Here is a 20,381-nt window from a genome sequence, read left to right as displayed (position 1 = left end):
AAAATGAACGTATTCCAGGGTCAGGTCTAGATATAGAACAAACTTACACAGTTACATTCACTCACAGTGAAGTCAGAGCTTCCATGTGTAAATTTAAACTCGATAACAAATGTAACTACCGTCTGCTAAACTCTATTTAATATTAATTTTCTTCACCATAACATTAGCCAGTATTTGAGTTGCCTGCTACAACAGAGCTGGCATATTCTTAACTTTTGAAAGTTAATTTAAGTTGTTCACTAGATGTGATTTTAAACAGCCAACTGCTGCAGTGTTAAATGAGAGTTGCATCATATATCAATTGGTACCATTTACATCAATCTGATAATCTGAGCACCCACCCAACAGGCTGCAGTATTTAAGTCATAAAGTAAATATAAATGAACAGCTGTTTATTGATTTAAAGGACCAGTGTGTAAGATTTAATGGAATCCAGCAATGAGATTGCAAAACACTGAATACACTTCCCTCCTCCTCTTCCAAGTGTGTAAGATAAACTACTATGGCCATGAAGCTCAGGAAAAATGCAAAAAAGTGTTTGTTTTTGTCCATTCTGGGCTACTGTAAAAACATGGCAGTGCCACATGTAGGAGGACCTGCTCCCTGTGTAGATCTAAAGGACTCATTCTTAGGTAACAAAAACACCAATAAGGTGATTTACACTAATTGCAACATACTTATGAATATTATAGTCCATTTTTGCCAAGTCTCTTCCACTAGAGGCCACTAAATTCTACACACTGCACCTTTAATTGTTTGTAACATATTAACCATGTTCTACAAAGCAGATTTTAACAAGTAATCCTTTCACATGTTAATTACTTTGTACAAAAGTGCAGCTAATTAGACTTATAAATGCCAGAGACTGGGCAGGGGGAAGAAGCAAAGATGGAGGATAAGATGAAGAAGAACTAGATGTGAGGGATGAAAGACTGAACAAAAAAGATGAGAAAGAGAAAGAAAGAAACTGATGGAGAGAGAAATGAAGACAGGAAGATAGATAACCTAACGACCTATCATATCAAATTCCAGGACAGTAAATGACCATTCCATTCACTAAAACATGTTTTTAGTTATTGGTAATTTTCTGTTGCCATTTATGAGAAGCAGTAGTATATATTTTTATGTGTGGACCCCCACCCTCCACCCTTCCATACCACCTCTTGCCCCCATAATGGTTCTGTTATATTCTGACTCACCACCATGTAAAAGTATTCAATACTCAGTATCTCAGAGTGAATTTGCACGTATCCACTGTATTATTAGTTTGTGTGTGCGTGTGTGTGTGTGTTTCGTTGTTTCAGTTTCTGTACCCCAGTGTTGTAACGTGATCTTTTAGACCCGTCCGCTCCTCCTCTTAAAATAACCCCTTTCCACACACACACACACGCACACACACACACACACAAGAAATAAGAGGCACTGTACCACATTAGCACTTCTGCCGCTCCAAGTCAGTGTCAAACAGTGTAGGTGTCTGTCTATGTGTGTGTGTGTGAGTGTATGTGTGCATGTGTATGCCTCTGTCTGGGTTCTCATATGCCAGATCAGCTCCGAGGGACATTGTGATTAAGCGGTTGAACTGATCTCATTGACATTTTAGATTAGCACTCTCTGCAGGGCTCCCCTGCCCCGTCTGATGTCACTGATACAGGATTAAGATAGCTTTGTAAGGTAAGTCTGGCACGAGTGATTATTTCTACTCTTGATGACCTTCTTGTGAATCTGCTCTGATGATTTCTTCACAAGCATATAGATGACAGCTGTATTGTGCCACCTTGCAGCATCAGTATCATGCATATTGTCTATCTAATACATGCAGGTTGGTAAAAAAAAGGTCTTAAATCAACCATTAAAGACTTTTAATAAATGTTGCTTAAAACTCCAAGTTAGGATTGCATTCAGAAAATACTTTTGAATCTTTAATTATTTTTTTTATTTAAGTGAAAGTCTTCACTCCAATTTAGCACAACTAAAATTGGATTATGAAGTGTTATGCTGTAAAAACACACATCTGAAGATAAAAATGACAATTTTCCTGAGTTGAATGCAGATTGACTATATGCATTTACATTTTACCAGTGTCATTTTAAAATTACCAGCTGCTATTTACAGATTTTGGTGTGGCTTCTTTTTTTGGGTGGCTAAAGAACAGGTGGAAGTGCCAGTTACACTCGACATGCCTGCAGTCTGCTGGAGGAGTGTGTGTGTCTGTGTGTGTGTGTGTGTGTGTGTGTGTGTGTGTGTGTGTGTGTGTGTATGTGTGTGCATGGATTTACAGCATGAATGTCAAAGTCAAGATCAGAGGAAGGCGATCTTCTCTATGTTCTTCTATCTTCATGCATTTTAAAACACGTTCTTCCTGCAGTGAGGATGATGATGATGATGGTGAGCGATGACTGTCTGGTGGAGTGTCGGATCGATGACAGCGATGAAGAGGATGAGGGAGAACAGATAAACACTCCCCCTCCTCCTCCAGAATTTGCATCCGAAGCCTCCACTCCATTGCCCAAAACCCCCACCCCTCCAACAGCCCCCGCCACACCCATACCCACCCCCACTCCTACCCCCAGCCTACTTGTCAACAGGGACCCTTACGGCATCAACCAGCACTTAAAGGTCCTCTTTTCTACACACACCCCTCCCCCCCCCCACTATAAATCAACAATGTCTGCATGGTCTCAGTTAGTCATGGTGGGGGTATTGAAAATGAAATCCACATTTCATGCCTGTCACACAGAGAATGTTTAACTTTGAGGTAAATAGTTTTCTTTGGCTAAATATTTAGATTTTTATTGACTTTAACTTACTGCTTCATCTGTTATTAATAATAACGATGTCCAAAGCGCTGTTGTATTTGCTTTTCTCTTTAAAATTCCTCCATTCTGTCCCTTGTGTTGTATCGAATACAGCTGGGCCCTCCATTTTATCCACAATAAACACTTTCCTGGTCAACAATCCCACAAAAAGTTAGATTTTCACAGTTTGTCTCTGGATCACTCTGTTCTTTTAAGCATAATCAATGCCTTACTGCTGTATCTAGACTCCTGAAATCATGCCATTTCAATTTGTTTCAATTAAAAACGCTGCTGTATTTTATAGAGGCAACCAATCCATACTGTGGGATTGTCTTAGATGTATGGAAGATAGTAAGAATAAGACCTTAGAGTGGCTACATATAGCAATCATTTCAATTTTTACCTGCAATGTGTATCTTAATTCCTCTACTATTGTCTCATGTGGTGTACCTCAGGGTTCCATGTTAGGATCTATTTTATTTGCATTAAAAAAAGCTTCAAATGTGGTCTTTCTTTAAGAAAATATAACATCGCTTACCATATACGCTGATGACAAACCGCTTTATGTTTGCTTAAAATTGGGTGAAGCACTTTACCTTCAGTCTCATCTAAGTTGTCTTGAGTTGCAACAGGGGTCTTTATCTTTGGTCCTCAAAATTTCACTAGTGATACAGTTAGTTTTCAAGTGTGTAGAGTATTATTTTTATGAGTTTATAGTTGCTTTTTAGGTCAATAGACATAACAAATGTCTCTCTTTTGGAGATCTTGAGACAATCTTTTATGCTTTTTTCTCACCTTCTCACCACTGTAACCCTTGTGTGGGAGTCAATCAGTCATCACTAGCTCACCTGTAGCTAGTGCAATATGCCTCTCTTCCTTGATTACCTGCAAAATGAGAGAAAGTGTTTTTTCAAGCATCTCCAATCTCCTCATCCCCTGTTCTATATCAAGACCCTTCCAATGCTACTCCCAGACATAGGAACAGTTTACCGTACCTATCTATTGAAAGTAAAACTCAGCTTTTTAAAGTCACATTTGAGACCTCGATCCTTAATTATTAATATAATTATTTAAATGTATTTGAACTGTGTTTGTTAGTTAATTAGCTATTTATTTTCATTTGAATTATTTAATTATACGTTTAATTTCTATGTAAAGCACCAGTCATAACACCTCAAAACAACAATGAGATCTATAAATAAACTGACTTGACTGACTGGAACATCCTCTTTTTTTGTTTCCTGTCCTGTAGGTGGAGGTCAGTGACGTGCTGGCTGAGCCCGCCACGCCTCGCAGCATAGACCAGGTGTGGTTTTACAGCATTGTCGGCTTCGAGAAGGCTCGTATCTGGTCATACCGCTGCCTCTCCTTGCTGTTTGCCGTGCCCTTCGCTCTCCTCTGTGGCATTTTTCTTGCTGTTCTCGCCTGTCTACATGTCTGGTATGCAATAAAAATGCATTACAATGAACACTAATTTACCTAATAGCAGAGGATACCCAATAACAGCACAGTTGTTCTAAGTGGGTCAGGTCCCAAACAAACATCATAATGTAATAGGTCTTGTTGAGCAATAAGTGGCCAAATCACTTCCAGTTTTTTTCTGACTTATAAGAATACTACACATTCTCTTGAAACAGTAGTTTGACACTATTTGCCTTTTGTGTCTCCAGAGGGAGCTGTGCAAAATTTGGTAAATTGCCTCAGGTGCAGTTTAGATGAGACAGTGTCGGTTGGGGCAGAAGGCTACAAGTTTAACAGTGAAAATACTTTGGGTGTGTGAAGGGAAAAAAAACAAGTGAGATCACCAAATATGTGGAGCTCACTCCTCAGGTCGAGGCTATAGCGGCTTGTAGCACCATTAGAAACTAGCGACTTGTAGATCACACCCAAATATGCAGAGTTCATAAAATCTATTTGTATTGTGGTCAATGCGGGTGCCAAGTTTTGGCAAGGAGGAGGAATGCATATATGTAGCATGCCTGCTGCCAGAGATAAATCATCATTGTTTATCTGATGTACTTTTTAGATAACATGTCACCACATTAAAAGAAATCTTATACATTTACATAAACTATGGTATGAACTTATCAAAACAGATTAAATAAGCAATAAATATCAAAATCACTGTTTAATATGCAGGTAATCTCAGCTGACATGACAACTCAGTGTTGCTAGGGGTCACACCACCCTTAGCAGAAAAGAAAGTCTCATTACTGACATAATTAGTCTGTGAACGGCTTAACAAACAGGTTTTGGTAAACAATAAAACAAGACAAGAGACCTGCAGGATGTTCTCTCTCCACATCAATAGCATGTCCCATTATAATACACAAAACCTGTTTGGGGTTTTGCTTGTCTGTTTTTCTTCGTATATCTTAATTATAAGCTTACTTTAAATGAAATACATTTAACATATATTTACTTTTATTTATTGTTTATTTTTCAGAAAAATGATCCATCTGTAAATCTGTGCAGCAACTGTTGGCTTTTATTAAGAGTGGCTGGGAATGAGCCTTTATTATTTAACTCAATATTGATCAAATATAGCCTGATATGATATGATATATTATGATATGGTACAATGTAATATGATACAATACGATACCTTACCATATGATACGATATGATATGATACGGTGCAGTGTGATACGATTCGATACTATACAATACAATACGGTGGGGTACAATACGATACGATATAATACAATATGGTAGGGAGCAATACGATGTGATACAATATGATATGATGCGATATGACACAGTACAGCGTGATACAATACACTACAGTGTGATACAATACCATACAGTATAATACGATATGATATAATATGTATGTACACCACTGTACTGTATTGTATCATACGGTTCAGTGGGACAATATATGATACGATACGATACACTACATTGGGGTATGCTACAATACAGTACATGGGGTATGATGCGTTACAATACAATAAATAATATTATAGTATATTATATTATATTATATTATTACAGTTGTTAAAACTGACAAGCTTCTGTGTACATATAAGCTTTGGGTGGGGGTTGGGTGACTCAGGAACCACTGGCAGACGATCTCTGGTTCTGCCGCACTGATTTTGAATTTGGCTGTACTCTGTTCATAACTTAGTTCCCTTGATATTATTATTGCACAAGTTCCTGCTCCTGCTCAGAGTTTTTTGGGAGTTATTAAACTCTCTCTCTCTCTCTCTCTCTCTCTCTCTCTCTCTCTCTCTCTCTCTCTCACTCTCTCTCTCTCTCTCTCTCTCTCTCTCTCTCTCTCTCTCTCTCTCTCTAGGTTTGTCGTACCTTGTATACAGCTGAGCAACACCTTCCTTCCATGCCTGAGGTCATTGTGTATATGTGCTATCAATGAATTCATCTCTCCCCTCTGTTCGTCTTTGGCGCTCTGCTGCAGCCAAATTGCCATTTCACTGTCTAACAAGGACTGGCATCAAATGAAGGAGAAAGAGACTGTATGAATGTGAGACGTGAGTGAGTGAGTGAGTGATAAGACGAGTGGCTATTTGATATGTTTTTCTATATGTAAAGCTAATTCATAAAAAATGTATTATTATTATAATTGTTTACACTGATTTCTGATGCATGTCTGAGGAAACTGTATTAACTGCCAATAAAATAGATGTCAAAAAATCCTTTGTGGTTTTTTATTTGTTTTTGTTTTAATCAAGATTATGTGAATTGATTTTTACACAGCAAACACATTCAGAATATATTCAAATATATTGCATTTGTCATTCATCAATTGAGATATTTGTAACACAGAAAACTAGTTACAAGTATAAGGAAAAAGGTGGCAATGTACTGATGCATAGAATATGATAATGAGAGAGGTTATGATGCTGTATTATTCAATTGATCCAGAACAAGCTGCATAAAACTTGTTTAATCGTTTGTGTGCGTGCTCATAATTACGAGGTTTCATAAAGCACCTGAAGGCAGCATTATATAGTTTCGCCACTACCCAGCATGCACTTCACCGTCGCCATATTTCTTGTTGTGGTGCACCGGGAGGAGTAGCGTCACACTTCTGAAAATTTGGGCTTTTATTTGAAGTATTTCTCTTCTTTTTCTGTCGCTAGTGTTTTCAGAGTTCTTCTAAGAGAGCTTGAAACACAAAGAAGACAACATGGCGCAGTACAAAGGAGCAGCGAGCGAGGCCGGCAGAGCCATGCAGCTGATGAAGAAACGAGAGAAAGAAAGAGAGCAGCTGGAACAACTGAAACAGAAGATAGCAGAGGTTAACTTCTTACCACAGATTATAACGTGTTATTGCGTGTGTGTGATATTTCCAAGAGTTGATTTAGACCTCTCTCTTTTGCCAGAAGTGACTCATAGTTGAGTGTCAGTGAACACAATGTGAGCAGACACGTTCACTGACTTCATGTCAATAGTAAACTCAGTCAGAGTTCACACAACTAAAGTGACCTTTTTACATCACATGTTTGACAATAATGCAATAACAAAACAATTAGGCATCATAATGTAGTAAAAGATAATATGAAGGACATGACTTCACTTCAAATACATTAAATGTTGCCTATATAACTTAAAAGAATAGCAACACATATTGGACAACATATACACCGATGCCAATATCTGCACATACTGTATGTTTCTGATATATCTGTATCTTTGTGATAGGCCAATATCAGCCGAAAGTGTTGGCTAACCGATCAATATCGATCGATATCAGTTGGGCTCTAATGCCAATTTGAATGTGCTAATTTATTATTGGTTATAAGTTCAACTCAAAATACTTTCTAAATTCACTCATGAAAAGTAAATGTACATTTATGGTATGTAAACATTTCCCCATAAAATCTGCTGATCTTTCTGCTTGTTGTATTCATAGTATAGATATGTACATCCTTGGCTTACAGCTTAATTCAATGGTTGGTTTGAGTGCCAAAGTCAGAACCATCATTACAAGAGTCTGACCTGTATCTTGGTTGGCTGATATTGGCCTATCACAGATATATCAGCATCAGTGAATATGTTGTCTGATATATTCTTTCTTTTTTTAAAAAAAAAAGTTATCTGGCAGTGTTTTATGTCAATTTGACCCTTTTTCTTAATTCAAGTTTAATATATACATTTATAGCTAATTCTAATGATTAAATTCCCAGAGAAGTTTACTGTTTTAGTGCCATTTCATACAATAAAGTTTTTTTTATCAATATATTCTGTACATATATGATCAGCCAATATATCAATATCATATTTTTCATGCAGGACTCCTACTTGTTATAAAGTATTTAATATTGCTGTTTGCAGTACTTTTACTTAAGTACAGGATCAGAATACTTCTTCCACCGCTGCTTCAGTGCTGTAACATTATCTCTGCTTTCTTACAGGACAACATGGTCAAGTCCAACATTGATAAGAAATTCTCTGCTCACTATGATGCTGTGGAGGCAGAGCTTAAGTCCAGCACAGTCGGTAAGTATGTTTGTTGTTGCAACCCTCCTGTAAGCTGAGCTGGAAATGCTTGGACTGGCTTAGAGTGTGACCCAAAAAGTTCAGTATATGACAGAAGAAGCATTACAGCTGCACTCACAGCTTCAATAATGACACTTTGCAAATCTGCAACCCCAGGAAAGAAATATATAGATGGAAACTTTAACATCACGGCATGTGAATTTAATAAATCATATACTGTATTTGATAACAGTTCTGAGACTAAATATCCCCATGAGTCTTGTTGTGAGGCCTGATTCATGTCTTTTATGTCTCCGTCAGGTCTGGTGACACTGAACGATATGAAGGCCAAGCAGGAGGCACTGGTGAAGGAGAGAGAGAAGCAGCTTGCCAAGAAGGAGCAGTCCAAGGAACTCATGCTGTGAGTTTGCTCACGTTCACATTCGGCTCACATTCAAACTGTAGTTTCAGTATTTTTTACTGTTTGGTTTAAACTACTTCAGTTCGGTGAGGTGTGAAGACCAGCAAGGCTTTCAGACCTCTAATGTTTTCATTTCTCATCGTGCTCCTTCTCATTTTGCTTTCAGCCTACAGCCGCTGCATGAAAACACATTCACTTTGGCAGTTCTGGTGCATATAAATGAATCAATTGACAACTTGACTGATCATTGCAGCTCTAAGAAAATACAAACATGATCTCTCTTTCTCTCCATTGAGTTAAAAAAATGTGCACACGTGCATCCATATACTTGTGTGTGTTTCTGCTCTGGAGCACTTTTACATGGTGTGTGTTTTGGCTCATTTAAAGTAAATCTCTATGCTGCAGCACTCAGTGAGATGTTAATATGATAGTTTGCATCCAACTTCATGGCAGGAGTTTGCTGAAGGGCTTTTCCTGTTTCAACATGGCAGGCCTCATCGCCCAACATCTGTGCCTGATATCATTGGTGCCCTGTAGCCAGATGCCAACATCTGGTGGAAAGCCTGTTAAATGCAGCTTTAACAGCACATTAATGCCCGTTGCTTTGAATGATATGTTAAGCAGTCACGCATGGGTGTAACAGCGCAGGTCTACATGCTTTCAGCCATGTAGAGTTCAAATAAATCATATACAGTACTGTGCAAAGGTCTTTCACAAGTTTACTTTCTTAATATAACTGACACTGATGCAGTGAGCCAGAATAGAAACAGTTTCTATCATAGTTCAGTGTTTTGCAAAGATTTAGTTTGAATGTAAAACTAACACAACTTATTTGGCACATTTCAGTCCAACTGATATATTGGTTAGCTGATATTAACGGCCGATATTGGCCAATCACAGATCTATCAATTTCTGTATTTATATCATCTGATATGTGCCTATTTTTTAAAGGTATATACAGGCAGCTTTTTTTCAGTGCTTTGTTTAATGATTTTTTAAATTGAAAACAAACACAACATATAACCCCCCCCCCCCATAACAGTCTCAGCAATGAGGACACATTTAAAAAAGAGAAAAGAAAAAGAACGAGTTAAAAGTGTATCCACATCATTTAGAAATAGTAGTCCCCAAATACACACATTTATACATATATACATATACACATACATTCAAATATATGTCAATTCAGCATTAGAACAACAAAACAAGTAGATAGGTTCAACTTAAATAACTATATATAATAGGAAGAAAATAAACAATAATAATCATAATTATTATAAGACGCTTTTTATGTATATTTGATCCTTTTTTATTCATTCAAGTTTAATATGTTTTATTTATAGTCATAACCATTACATTTCCTGGGAAGTTTACTGTTGTCATTTTATACAATGAAGTTTATTGTTTAACTGTAAAATATCACACCTCCATTATATCTTTGTCACAAGTGTTTGTTAACCACATTTGAGGGGTCAATGTAAAAAAAGTGTGTTGAGATAAATATATATTCTGTAGGATTATCGGCCGATATATTGATATCAGAACTTTTTTACTCCCTAATATTGGTATCGGCATCTGTCCCAAAGATCCAGTATCAGTCGGGCCTTACTATAAAGACATCTATATAAATAGCTCTGCTTTTAGTAAAGAACTAATTATGTGAATGAAGAAATTTGATGTGCTCCAAGAATAGTCTTTGATGTAGAGCACCAACGATTAGTCGATTAGCAGATCAGCATTTTCCAAGCTAAAATAACAGAATATTTGCTGGTTCTCAGACAGGAGGATTTACTGCATGTTTTTACCATATGTGATAGTAAATATAATGTTTAATAAAAGCGAACAAGCAGTATAAGGACATCACACTGTCAATTTGTGATGGGGAGCCTTTCACTTCTTTTTGATTTAAAAAAAAAAAAAAATCATTGGTTGCAGCCCTACATTGCATCTTCATCTCACTGTTCCCAACATGGTTTAGACTTTAGACAAGTACAAGCACAGAATACAAACTGACCTCAGTTTCACTCACATTGGTTTTTGATTTTGATTGAAATATAATCAACAGTGGCACGAAAAATCTAAAGAAAACAAAGAACCACCAAAGCAAATGACTTAAATCCCTCCATTCTCTCTGCTGTACCTCGGGCTAAATGACAAAGGATATCTGGCGCCTGATTCTCCAGCTGTCGTTCTTTGCTTATGTGAAAGAGCTGTTGCCAGGCTCCTCACTACAAAATAAAACCAAAATCACACCAGTCACACCTTTCATGAACAGTGCCAGGGTGAGTGCAGCAGCGTATCTGCAGTCATGCCAACATGCACCCTGTTTCTGTTTCTACTGAATGACAGGAGCTGAGCAGGCACAGGCTTGTTTAACACTCCTGGGAAAAACTTAAGCTGCTGCTGGAAGTGGAAGTGCTGCTGGTGGGCCAGTAGGTGGCAGTCTTCCCAAAACCAGACTAACTGTGATTATGTTACTTGCAGCAAAGAGTAGGGGGTTCCCTGGTGGCCTGACTCTCTCCTCATTTCTACCTGATCACCCCCCCCCCCCCGTGTGTTTCTGCAATTGGCTCAATGGTTCCCTCCCTCTATCCCCTCAAACTGACGTGTGTGTGTGTGTGTGTGTGTGTGTGTGTGTGTGTGTGTGTGTGTGTGTGTGTGTGTGTGTGTGTGTGTGTGTGGTGAAGTGTTCTGGTGCCAAATGGCTGTCATGCATCACCCAGCAAAATAAATCGCTATATCAATGTAATCCATGATAATTATTGTCATCATCAAGCTGTCAAGAGGAGAACCAGAATCAGGTTTTTTTTTCTGGGTACAAGTTCAGCTATTGTTCAAGAGACTTTTTGTAGTGACAGTGGGCTTGTGTGATCGGGTCATGGGCCGGTTAGTCCTTCAGTAAATCAGTAGAAGAAGAAGAAGAAGAAAAACACAGGAGGTGAAGCGAGACAGTGGTAACAGCCAGCTTACTGTCAAAGAACAACTAATTCTCTTTTGATGAATCAAAACACGCACACACACACACACACACACACACACACACACACACACAAACACAATTACTTACCGACCTGCCAATAAACACACACCCAACACCTGAAGCACTCTCACTCTCATCTACAATTACCACTGATTTCCTTTTAGTGTGTGCTGTGTGTTGAAATCAGAAAGCATGAATACATTGTGCAGTGATAGTATGTGTGTGTAAGTGTGTGTGTGTGTGTGTGTGTGTGTGTGTATATGTTGATAACAATGGCTATTTTTTTCTCTCTCTCGTTCGCAGCAAGCTCGAGAAGCAGAAAGAGAAGAAGAGGAAGGAAGAACAGAAGAGGAAAATAGCCAGTTTATCGTTTAACCCTGAAGATGAAGACGAAGAGGAAGAGGAAGAAGAAGATGATGATGATTGTGAGTATATTTATTCATTACATTTATTTGATAGAGACAAGGCAAGTTAGTTCTGATGCAATGCAAACAGATTATATTGCTAGTCACCAACTCTTGTTCTTATTCAGGCTTTTAGCAACAGAAAGAAAGTAAAAAACAAAGTAAACAGGTTACACACAATTTAAAACATGATTAAAACATTTCAATTCATGTCATATTAAAAATACATACAGCTCTAATTCAGCTTCAGGTAGCCTTTAATACTTTTATTAATAATATCTTGACAAAGCACTGACTAAAAGAGACTAACAGTGCTGACAAACACTTTCAGATGTATGCAGTCTCTGATTTTTCAGATCACAAAGATCGTTCCGTCCTAAATCAGTCTGGCTCGGTCTAAGCCAGAGCTTCATCACTAATTAAAATAAACAGATGAAAAACTAATGAAATCTTGAAACAGGATCTTGCAATGATTAAAAATGTTGGAGTCATCAGAGGCTGCAAGTTGTTGCAGCATCAAAGGCGCTTCTCAAATAGAATTTATTTCAGTTTGGAAAGTTTAGAATGAATTGCTTTTTGAGTCCCCCCCCCCCCCCCCTATATTCACCCTCTTTGTTGCCCATTGATTGTAGTCATGAGTGATGTTCTAAGCAGTGGTAATCATCCAATTAAACTAGTTATCGTGACAGGTCTATTGGTTGCTGCTGTATATGACACTGTTTTGCTCAGCAGGTATTTTACAGCTCATTAATAATAAGATAAAATGTTTGAATGTTTGTCTGACAGATTTTACCTCAAAGAAGAAGAAACTGGGGAAAAATCCAGATGTGGACACAAGTTTCCTCCCCGATCGAGACCGAGAGGTGAGCTCAGACTCAGTCACAGCTACTTAGTGCCAGATGAATATTAATTAGAACATCTGTCACTACTTTTAGAGTATTACATTTCCTTTTTTTTGCAAGACGTGCAGTGTGCTTATTACAATCACATTTTAGGGTTGCCCTCTGGCTGCTATTTGAGCTTCGGAAGCCAACACCTTTATTTACATTTTAGGTTTTCACTGTGGAACAGGTGGATTAAAATTCCTGTTTTACTTGACACACGCTGTAGAAAAAACATTCAAGCCAATGATTACAGGTAGAAGTAACTATTGATGACTAAGCACAACCAGCTAGACTAGCAATTCTCCATGTCGGCTGTATTTCTCCAATCTCTGTTTCACACCGTTGAAACTACCACACATACTGTATTGTCGTTGCCGAAATCATTTGTTATTTTGTGCGTTGAGTCCGATCTCTAATGCACGATGCTCTAATATAAACTGACATTCTCCATTCATCGATGCGTCCAGGAGGAGGAGAATCGTCTCCGAGAGGAACTCAGGCAGGAGTGGGAGCTCAAACAGGAGAAGATTAAGAGTGAGCGTCTGGATTATTTGCACACACACACACATAAACATACACACACCTTGCTGTTACTGTGACTGAGTCATGCTTTAAGTCATGTGCACACTCACACTTACTCTCAGTTCAAATACTGATTTATATCTTTGTTTTCAGGTGAGGAGATCGAGATTACTTTCAGTTACTGGGATGGATCCGGACATCGTAAGACTGTCAAGGTAAAGCAATGACTACATGTTCCCCTTGTAGAGGAATTCAACACAGTGGATACTCTTTTTTATATTTCCTTTCATGTCTTTCTGTGTTTATTTCACCTGCAGATGAAGAAGGGTAATACCATCCAGAACTTCCTGCAGAGGGCCCTGGAAGTCCTGAGGAAGGACTTCAGTGAGCTGAGGTAAGAGAATCAGGCTTTATTCTGATTCTCTGTCCAAATTACTATCCACAACTTTTCTCTATAGTTCATCTGTGGTACAGTAGTATTAGATATTACCACTCAATCAAACACACACACACACACACACACACACACACACATCATGATATCGATATATTGGCTGAGTACTTTGAATACACAAAATATATACAAAACACACAGGTTTTTGAAATGAATGAATGCTTTTATTGTCATTGCATGTTCGAAGGTTGCGGTCTCTCATAAAAGAAAACAGTTTCCATTCACTCACACAGTCCATGGTGATGCAATTAAGATTATTGCGGTGGTCTGATCCCTCATATGTGGTTATCAAACATTTAAAATGACATCAGTGCACAGAAACAGTAAACTTTACAGAGATTTAATCATTGTAAATGTAAACAGAACATGAATAAATATATATGTAATATATTTAAATTAAGATAGGATCAATAAACATTAAATGCTGCTTATATAACTTACTGTATATAATGAACAACATATATGCTGATATCTGGGATACACCAATATCGGCTGATAATGTGGGCTGCCTGACTATATCGGTCAGGCTCTAACACACACACACACACACGCACGCACACACACACACACAGGAAAATATATTGGTAATTTTTCCCTCTTGATAATAATCTTCAAACTTCCGTCTCTATACAGGTCTGCTGGAGTAGAACAGTTGATGTACATCAAAGAGGATCTGATAATCCCACATGTGAGTAAGCGAGCGCCTGAATGACACACCCTCAGAAACCCGTAGCTGAACTATCTCCTTAGTTTGTTTTCATTCGCTCCGTTTCACTTCACCTCACTTAACATTTAAGTGTTTGGACGAAGTTAACACCTCTCATGTGCATCTGTGTTCACAACACAAAGGACATACGTGTCTTTATAGCTATGGTAGCGGGTCATGTCTGAACAATCGCCTACTCCACTTTTACTTGCATGTACAGACAGAAAAGTATGCGTCTTGTTTCCACTTCCAACATCAGCGCAGTGCCCCTTAAAGACGTGCCTGTTCTGGCTGCTACTTCAACACATAATAAAATGAATGTACTTAATGTCAGGTATGAGTGAGTATATACACCAATAAAGCAAAAGAAACTAACTTCTGTTATAAATAAGTATGCTTATAGTAAATAGTCTTTTCTCATTTCAAGTAGACTAGAATAAGGGCTGTGTTTAAAAATAAAATAATGTGAATCTTGAAATAAAATGCATAGATCATACTGGGCTATCAGATCGGTTCCTATTTGCTATGCTTTTACCTGTAGTGGTGTTTCACAATCACCACGGTTACGAAGCATATGAGACAGACTGGTTTTGAACTTCCTGTGGAAGTAACTTCAGTAACTACAGTCGTTGTGCATTGGGCTCTTAGCACTTCCAAAATGCAGGTGACTTACGCTCAACCATGTACCTGAATTCCTCCTGTTCAATCATTCACTGCTGATCTGCTAAAAGTGCCTTCTGTCTAGACACAGGTCAGAGTGTCCACTCTTGATTAAAGGCTCAGTTGTTTTTTTTTGTTGTCTACTTTTCTTTCATTAGAGCACTTTTCTCTGACTCGTGTCACGTCTCGCCTCTGGTCTCTCCTTCACATGCAGGAGTCATTCAGCAGAGTCCTGAAGCTCCACCCTGCTCCTTCACAGAGCACAGTGGCGTAGTTCATTAATATTAAGTTTATTAATAGCTAGTGCGAAAGGCTGAACAGTTAGGAAAAATATCTTATTGCGATTATTTTTGACTCATATTGCAATTCCGATGTGATTTGCGATATTAAAGGTAATTAAAGATCATTTTTACAGCACTTTTCATTTTTAATGGAAAAACTGATTAAAATAATTTTTGTTGGGATCTGTACAGAACAAATATGTTTTCTTGAGCCTTTAACAAAAATTGCGCCTTCTGTGATTATTGCAGTCGGCCATATTGTGATTTCGCTACAATTTCAATGAATTGATCAGCCCACGTACTGCCATTGTTCGAATTGCACCAAATTTAACACTGCACTCCGAGCCATACTCCCGCCTTGTTGTATGGCTGTGTGGAGTCCATAGAACGGCCGGTTCAAGAGATACACAAAGGACATACATACAGTGATTCCTTCCTTTTTGTAGAGAGATATATATCATCCCTGTCATCTTCTCTTTTATACAAGGAAGAGGAAGTCAGTTAAATAAACTTTGAGACACAATAAAAACAATTTCCCTGTTGTGACAGACGGCAGTAAAAATGTCTCAGACAATTGTTCAGATAGAAGACACATGCTGAATTGTTCTTTTAACAGCAGGAATTCTTTCATGTGATGTATCACTGTTCAAAAATGCACATTTTCTTTTTTTTTTTAATATCATGGTGTGATTATTTTTATGGTTTTGTTTTTCATTCGTTCAGCAGCTGTGTATGTTTTTGAATTTTTTAATATGTAATGTCTTTGTTCCAAACAGCACCACAGTTTTTATGACTTCATCGTGACCAAAGCCAGAGGCAAATCTGGTAAGTGAACACCGACAGCTTTCAGATATTACATTCTGAACTGTAAGTAGCTGTTTCTGTACAACATATGGAACAATGTGAGGTTGATCTATACAGTTACTTATTTAACCCCACCCCCCCCCCCCCCCCCCAGGTCCTCTTTTCAGCTTTGACGTCCACGATGACATTCGACTGGTGAACGACGCCACAGTAGAGAAAGACGAGGTTAGGATTAAACTCATTCGCTCTATCTGCATTGAAACAAGTATTGCAACAATTACAGCAACCAAAAACTGCCCCAATGAACATCTGGGTACATGAATATTGTTTTAAGATAGACTCGAAAAGGAGTAATTACCACGCATGCCACATTAAGGCAGCGTCTCTGACAAGAGACCTTTGCCGCAGGTCATTCCCTTCTCTCTCTCTCTCTCTCTCTCTCTCACTTTCTCTCTCTCCCTGTTTCCTGTTGGCCTCTCTGCCACTTACTATCAAATAGCATTTTATGTTAGTATTCATAAGTGGGTCACAAATATATAGTTAAACTTTTTGTTATTCCCTAAAAAAGCTTTTATTTTTAAAATGAATTTAACTTAAACAAGAGATAAGAGTGTAGTGATTTGGGACTATTTTAAGCTGTGGATTAATACACATTTATCACTTTACTGAGTCTCTGGCAGCAGGATGGTGCAATTTGAGCCAAAATAAACTACAGTGTGTGTGTTGATATTAATGTAGGAACATGACAACCAGTCAATACGAGTTAAGAGTCAGTTCGTTTAATCGGAAACTAGAACAAGAGCAGATTTATTCATATTTGAGAGAAGAGATTTGTGCAAAGAAAATACATTTTAAAGCCACATTAAAGTGAACCCAGTTGTCTTCTCTTTGTTAAAGTCTCACGCAGGTAAAGTGGTGCTGAGGAGCTGGTATGAGAAGAACAAGCACATCTTCCCCGCTAGCCGCTGGGAGCCGTACGACCCCGAGAAGAAATGGGACAAATACACGGTGAGGATTACTGCGCGTTTACGGAGGTTGACAACAGCCATTAACAGCCAGTCATCAGTTCTGTTGAGTTTTCAGGAATTTAACCTTTGAGGTGGCTCTGAACTCAGCGTAACCTCGCCGTCACATGAGAAGCTCTAAAAGCTCGAGGCTCCCCAGATGTACTGTTCGTCCTGACTGAGATACCGAGAGGCTACATCACACAAACATATCGTCATTTACCATGGAGATGAGAGGGCGGGGGGCGGGGCTATAATTGAGTAATATAATTTATCTGTTCTATTCATGCCATTGTATCATGAAAACATTCATTTCTGATTAAGTCTATTTGACATCTGAAATACTTAAAAACATGCTGACAAAAGATAAATCAAAACTGAAAGTAGAGTGGATATAAACAAGCTTTTTAGAGTTTATTCCATTTCCCCCGAGAGCACACTAAAAACTCACCCAGCCAAAAGTGCAAATAACAAATGACTGTAGGATTCAAATCACTTTGTTCCGCTCACGCAAAGATTAGTAATCACTGACCGTGTAATTGATTTATTCCTACATTTCGTGCTCACATCACTCGACATTCGGCGCCGATTCAGGACGTTCAGTCTATTGCTGGTCTAAGCCGTCGCACTCAGTTCAGTTCAGTTCAGGACAGAACTGGCCTGCACAATTACTGCACATTAGTTTAATCTCATTTTTATAGAACAAATAATTGCAAAAAAATGCATACAAACAGATGTAATGACAATGAAAGGATGAGTTAATCAGAAGAGAAATGGGAGCGATAAATAAATAGGTATAGAAATAGGCAATGAATGAGTCCCAGATAGCCAAAAAGCTACTATTATTATCATTATTATTATGATTTATTTAATAGGGATATATAATAGGGCTAAAAACACTGATGCAAGTGTTTATAGTTCATGCTAATTTGCAACACCTGTCCCCAGAAGGGCTTTTGTGACAGTAGGATATTTCAAATATATACTTTTTTAAAGTAAAAAAAAAGGAGGTAAACTAGTTGTATGATTTTGACTGAGTCCGTGGAGATTTGTTGGCTACATCTACCGTAGACCTCCACAACCAAATCGCAATACGTCAAAACACACTTGTCACTATGTAGTTTACACAAGCTGGAGGAAGGAAGGAAGGAAGGAATGAAAAGGGAAACAGAGGAGATAAAAAGGAGATTGTCAAATAGAGGAGGATGAGAACTCCTCAGATGCTCCACTCACAGTTGTGTTCAAGTTTTGTAAAGAGAAGACAATATGAAGACTGGATTAGTGCTTGTTTAATATAAATGAATCCACACAGTCACTTCTACATGTGACCTCAAGGAGTAAAAATATGAGATTTAAACTTTAACTTAATAAATTGTTGCCTTTTTTCTAGCTGGAACTACCATCCATGAACAGAACATTTGTTATGCACCCACTCTGTTGTTTTCACCCATTATTATTCAATTAGAATATTTCTCAATAGTGAGCATGCATTAACTCATCACTTTCTTCACATTTCACCATGATGAATGTGTACGCTGATACAAGCCAAGACCCAGCCGAATGTTAGCCAATAATATTAATGTCTTCTTTATTTACCCCCCCCCCCCAACATCTTTATAGTGTTTATTTCTGTCATATCACATATTCTCACTGTCTTTAACCCTCACATACTTTTCATATTCTGACTCATAACTAGTCTCTACACCAATTCACAGTCATCATTTTAATCTCATGGAAAAAACACAATCACTATTTTATGATCCAGGAGAATATCTTATAGAAGACAAGGTGTTTAAATGTTTCTTTATAAATACAGGTCAAATTTGTACATTTGCATATATAAAAATGTGTATCAAATGCACAACAAAAAAAAGATGCATTTTATTTCTAATTTTGTAGAATGTGGTTCACATTAGGGAGAGTACAGGTAAAGGAAATGTGTATATGGTGTTTTTAGAGCTTTCAATTGTAAAAATGGGTCAAATTTGACCGTATATGAGTATATGAGCATATAATACTAAGAATATAATGACACATTCACTTTCAATTATAAACATGTCATGGAAAGTATTGGAAGTATGAACTTTTTATGACTCCTCTTTGGCAAACTGAACTGGATGAACAGCTTTTCCTCCAGTGAGTTGTCTGTATGACTGTAGTAGAGAACCCTGCCCAGTGTGGAGCTGCCAGCCTGTTCCTGCAGGGGCACGCTCCCTTCTCTCTAATCACACAAGCCCTCAGTCCATCCAGATGCCTGGCAAACACACACACACACACACACTTACTATATCTAAATAAATAACCTCATAATTGCAATCATTGGAGCAGGAGCGGATCAGATTATTTCTTGGAGTAATGAAGCATTTAATAAGATGTGTTTTTGTGTTTCAGATCCGGTGAAAGCGGCCGTCTCCTCCCCTCTCTGGAATCCTCGATGCAAACATTTCTCTTTTTTTTCTCCATTCTATTTTTACTTACGTTACAACATCAGTGCTTCATTACAGTTTGATATAAACTATTGATTCCTGATTAACTTTTGTTTAAATACTAGCCACCCCCTCCCACACCCCCTCCTTCCTCCTCAATTTACCAGTGTAATATTTCCCTATGAAAACAACTCCACATTCATATGTATATAGCTCATTAATATGTTGTAGTATATGTGCTGAATAAAAAACAAACTCGCTGGACTCAAGAAAAAAAGTGTATTTTATTTTGGCATCATCGTTTTGCATGCATCTACCATACAGGCAATTTGGGTAAGTGCACAGGGGCCCCAGATCAGAAAGGGGCCCTCATGGCTTACTGCATTCTCTTGAAATTGATAATTATGATTAATATCAGAAGCCTATGAATATGAATTGCATGGTTTCATTGTCCAATCAGAATAAAATAAAAGTGATTTGGGGGGACATGAGTTTCAGCCCAAGGGCCTCTGTGGGGGTACTAATGCAGATTTTGATTTTGTTTTGGTCTCTTGTTGAATAGATGTTTATGTGTGTGATGATGTGGAATGTTTTT

At 38.0% G+C, this 20,381-nt stretch overlaps 2 protein-coding genes across 2 annotated transcripts; both read left to right on the top strand.

Moving 5' to 3' along the window:
• The first annotated feature begins 2,379 nt into the window (after window positions 1-2,379).
• Window positions 2,380-6,303, top strand: cav4b (caveolin 4b). The gene is made up of 3 exons (XM_053317507.1): window positions 2,380-2,619; window positions 4,051-4,238; window positions 6,097-6,303. Exons 1-3 carry the CDS (start codon window positions 2,380-2,382, stop codon window positions 6,278-6,280), a joined length of 612 nt encoding a protein of 203 aa, XP_053173482.1. The 3' UTR covers window positions 6,281-6,303.
• A 511-nt stretch (window positions 6,304-6,814) lies between these two features.
• fam50a (family with sequence similarity 50 member A) lies at window positions 6,815-20,049 on the top strand. Its single transcript, XM_053317463.1, has 13 exons — window positions 6,815-7,059; window positions 8,177-8,261; window positions 8,562-8,661; window positions 11,945-12,066; window positions 12,832-12,908; window positions 13,397-13,463; window positions 13,605-13,666; window positions 13,769-13,845; window positions 14,539-14,593; window positions 16,329-16,377; window positions 16,511-16,581; window positions 17,254-17,364; window positions 19,752-20,049. Exons 1-13 carry the CDS (start codon window positions 6,949-6,951, stop codon window positions 19,758-19,760), a joined length of 996 nt encoding a protein of 331 aa, XP_053173438.1. The 5' UTR covers window positions 6,815-6,948; the 3' UTR covers window positions 19,761-20,049.
• The last annotated feature ends 332 nt before the right edge of the window (window positions 20,050-20,381 follow it).

The sequence above is a fragment of the Scomber japonicus genome, chromosome 4, assembly GCF_027409825.1.
Source record: "Scomber japonicus isolate fScoJap1 chromosome 4, fScoJap1.pri, whole genome shotgun sequence".
In the NCBI taxonomy this organism is placed as follows: domain Eukaryota; kingdom Metazoa; phylum Chordata; class Actinopteri; order Scombriformes; family Scombridae; genus Scomber; species Scomber japonicus.
Note: the sequence above shows the minus strand (reverse complement) of the source record. Positions and strands in the feature narration are given on the sequence as shown.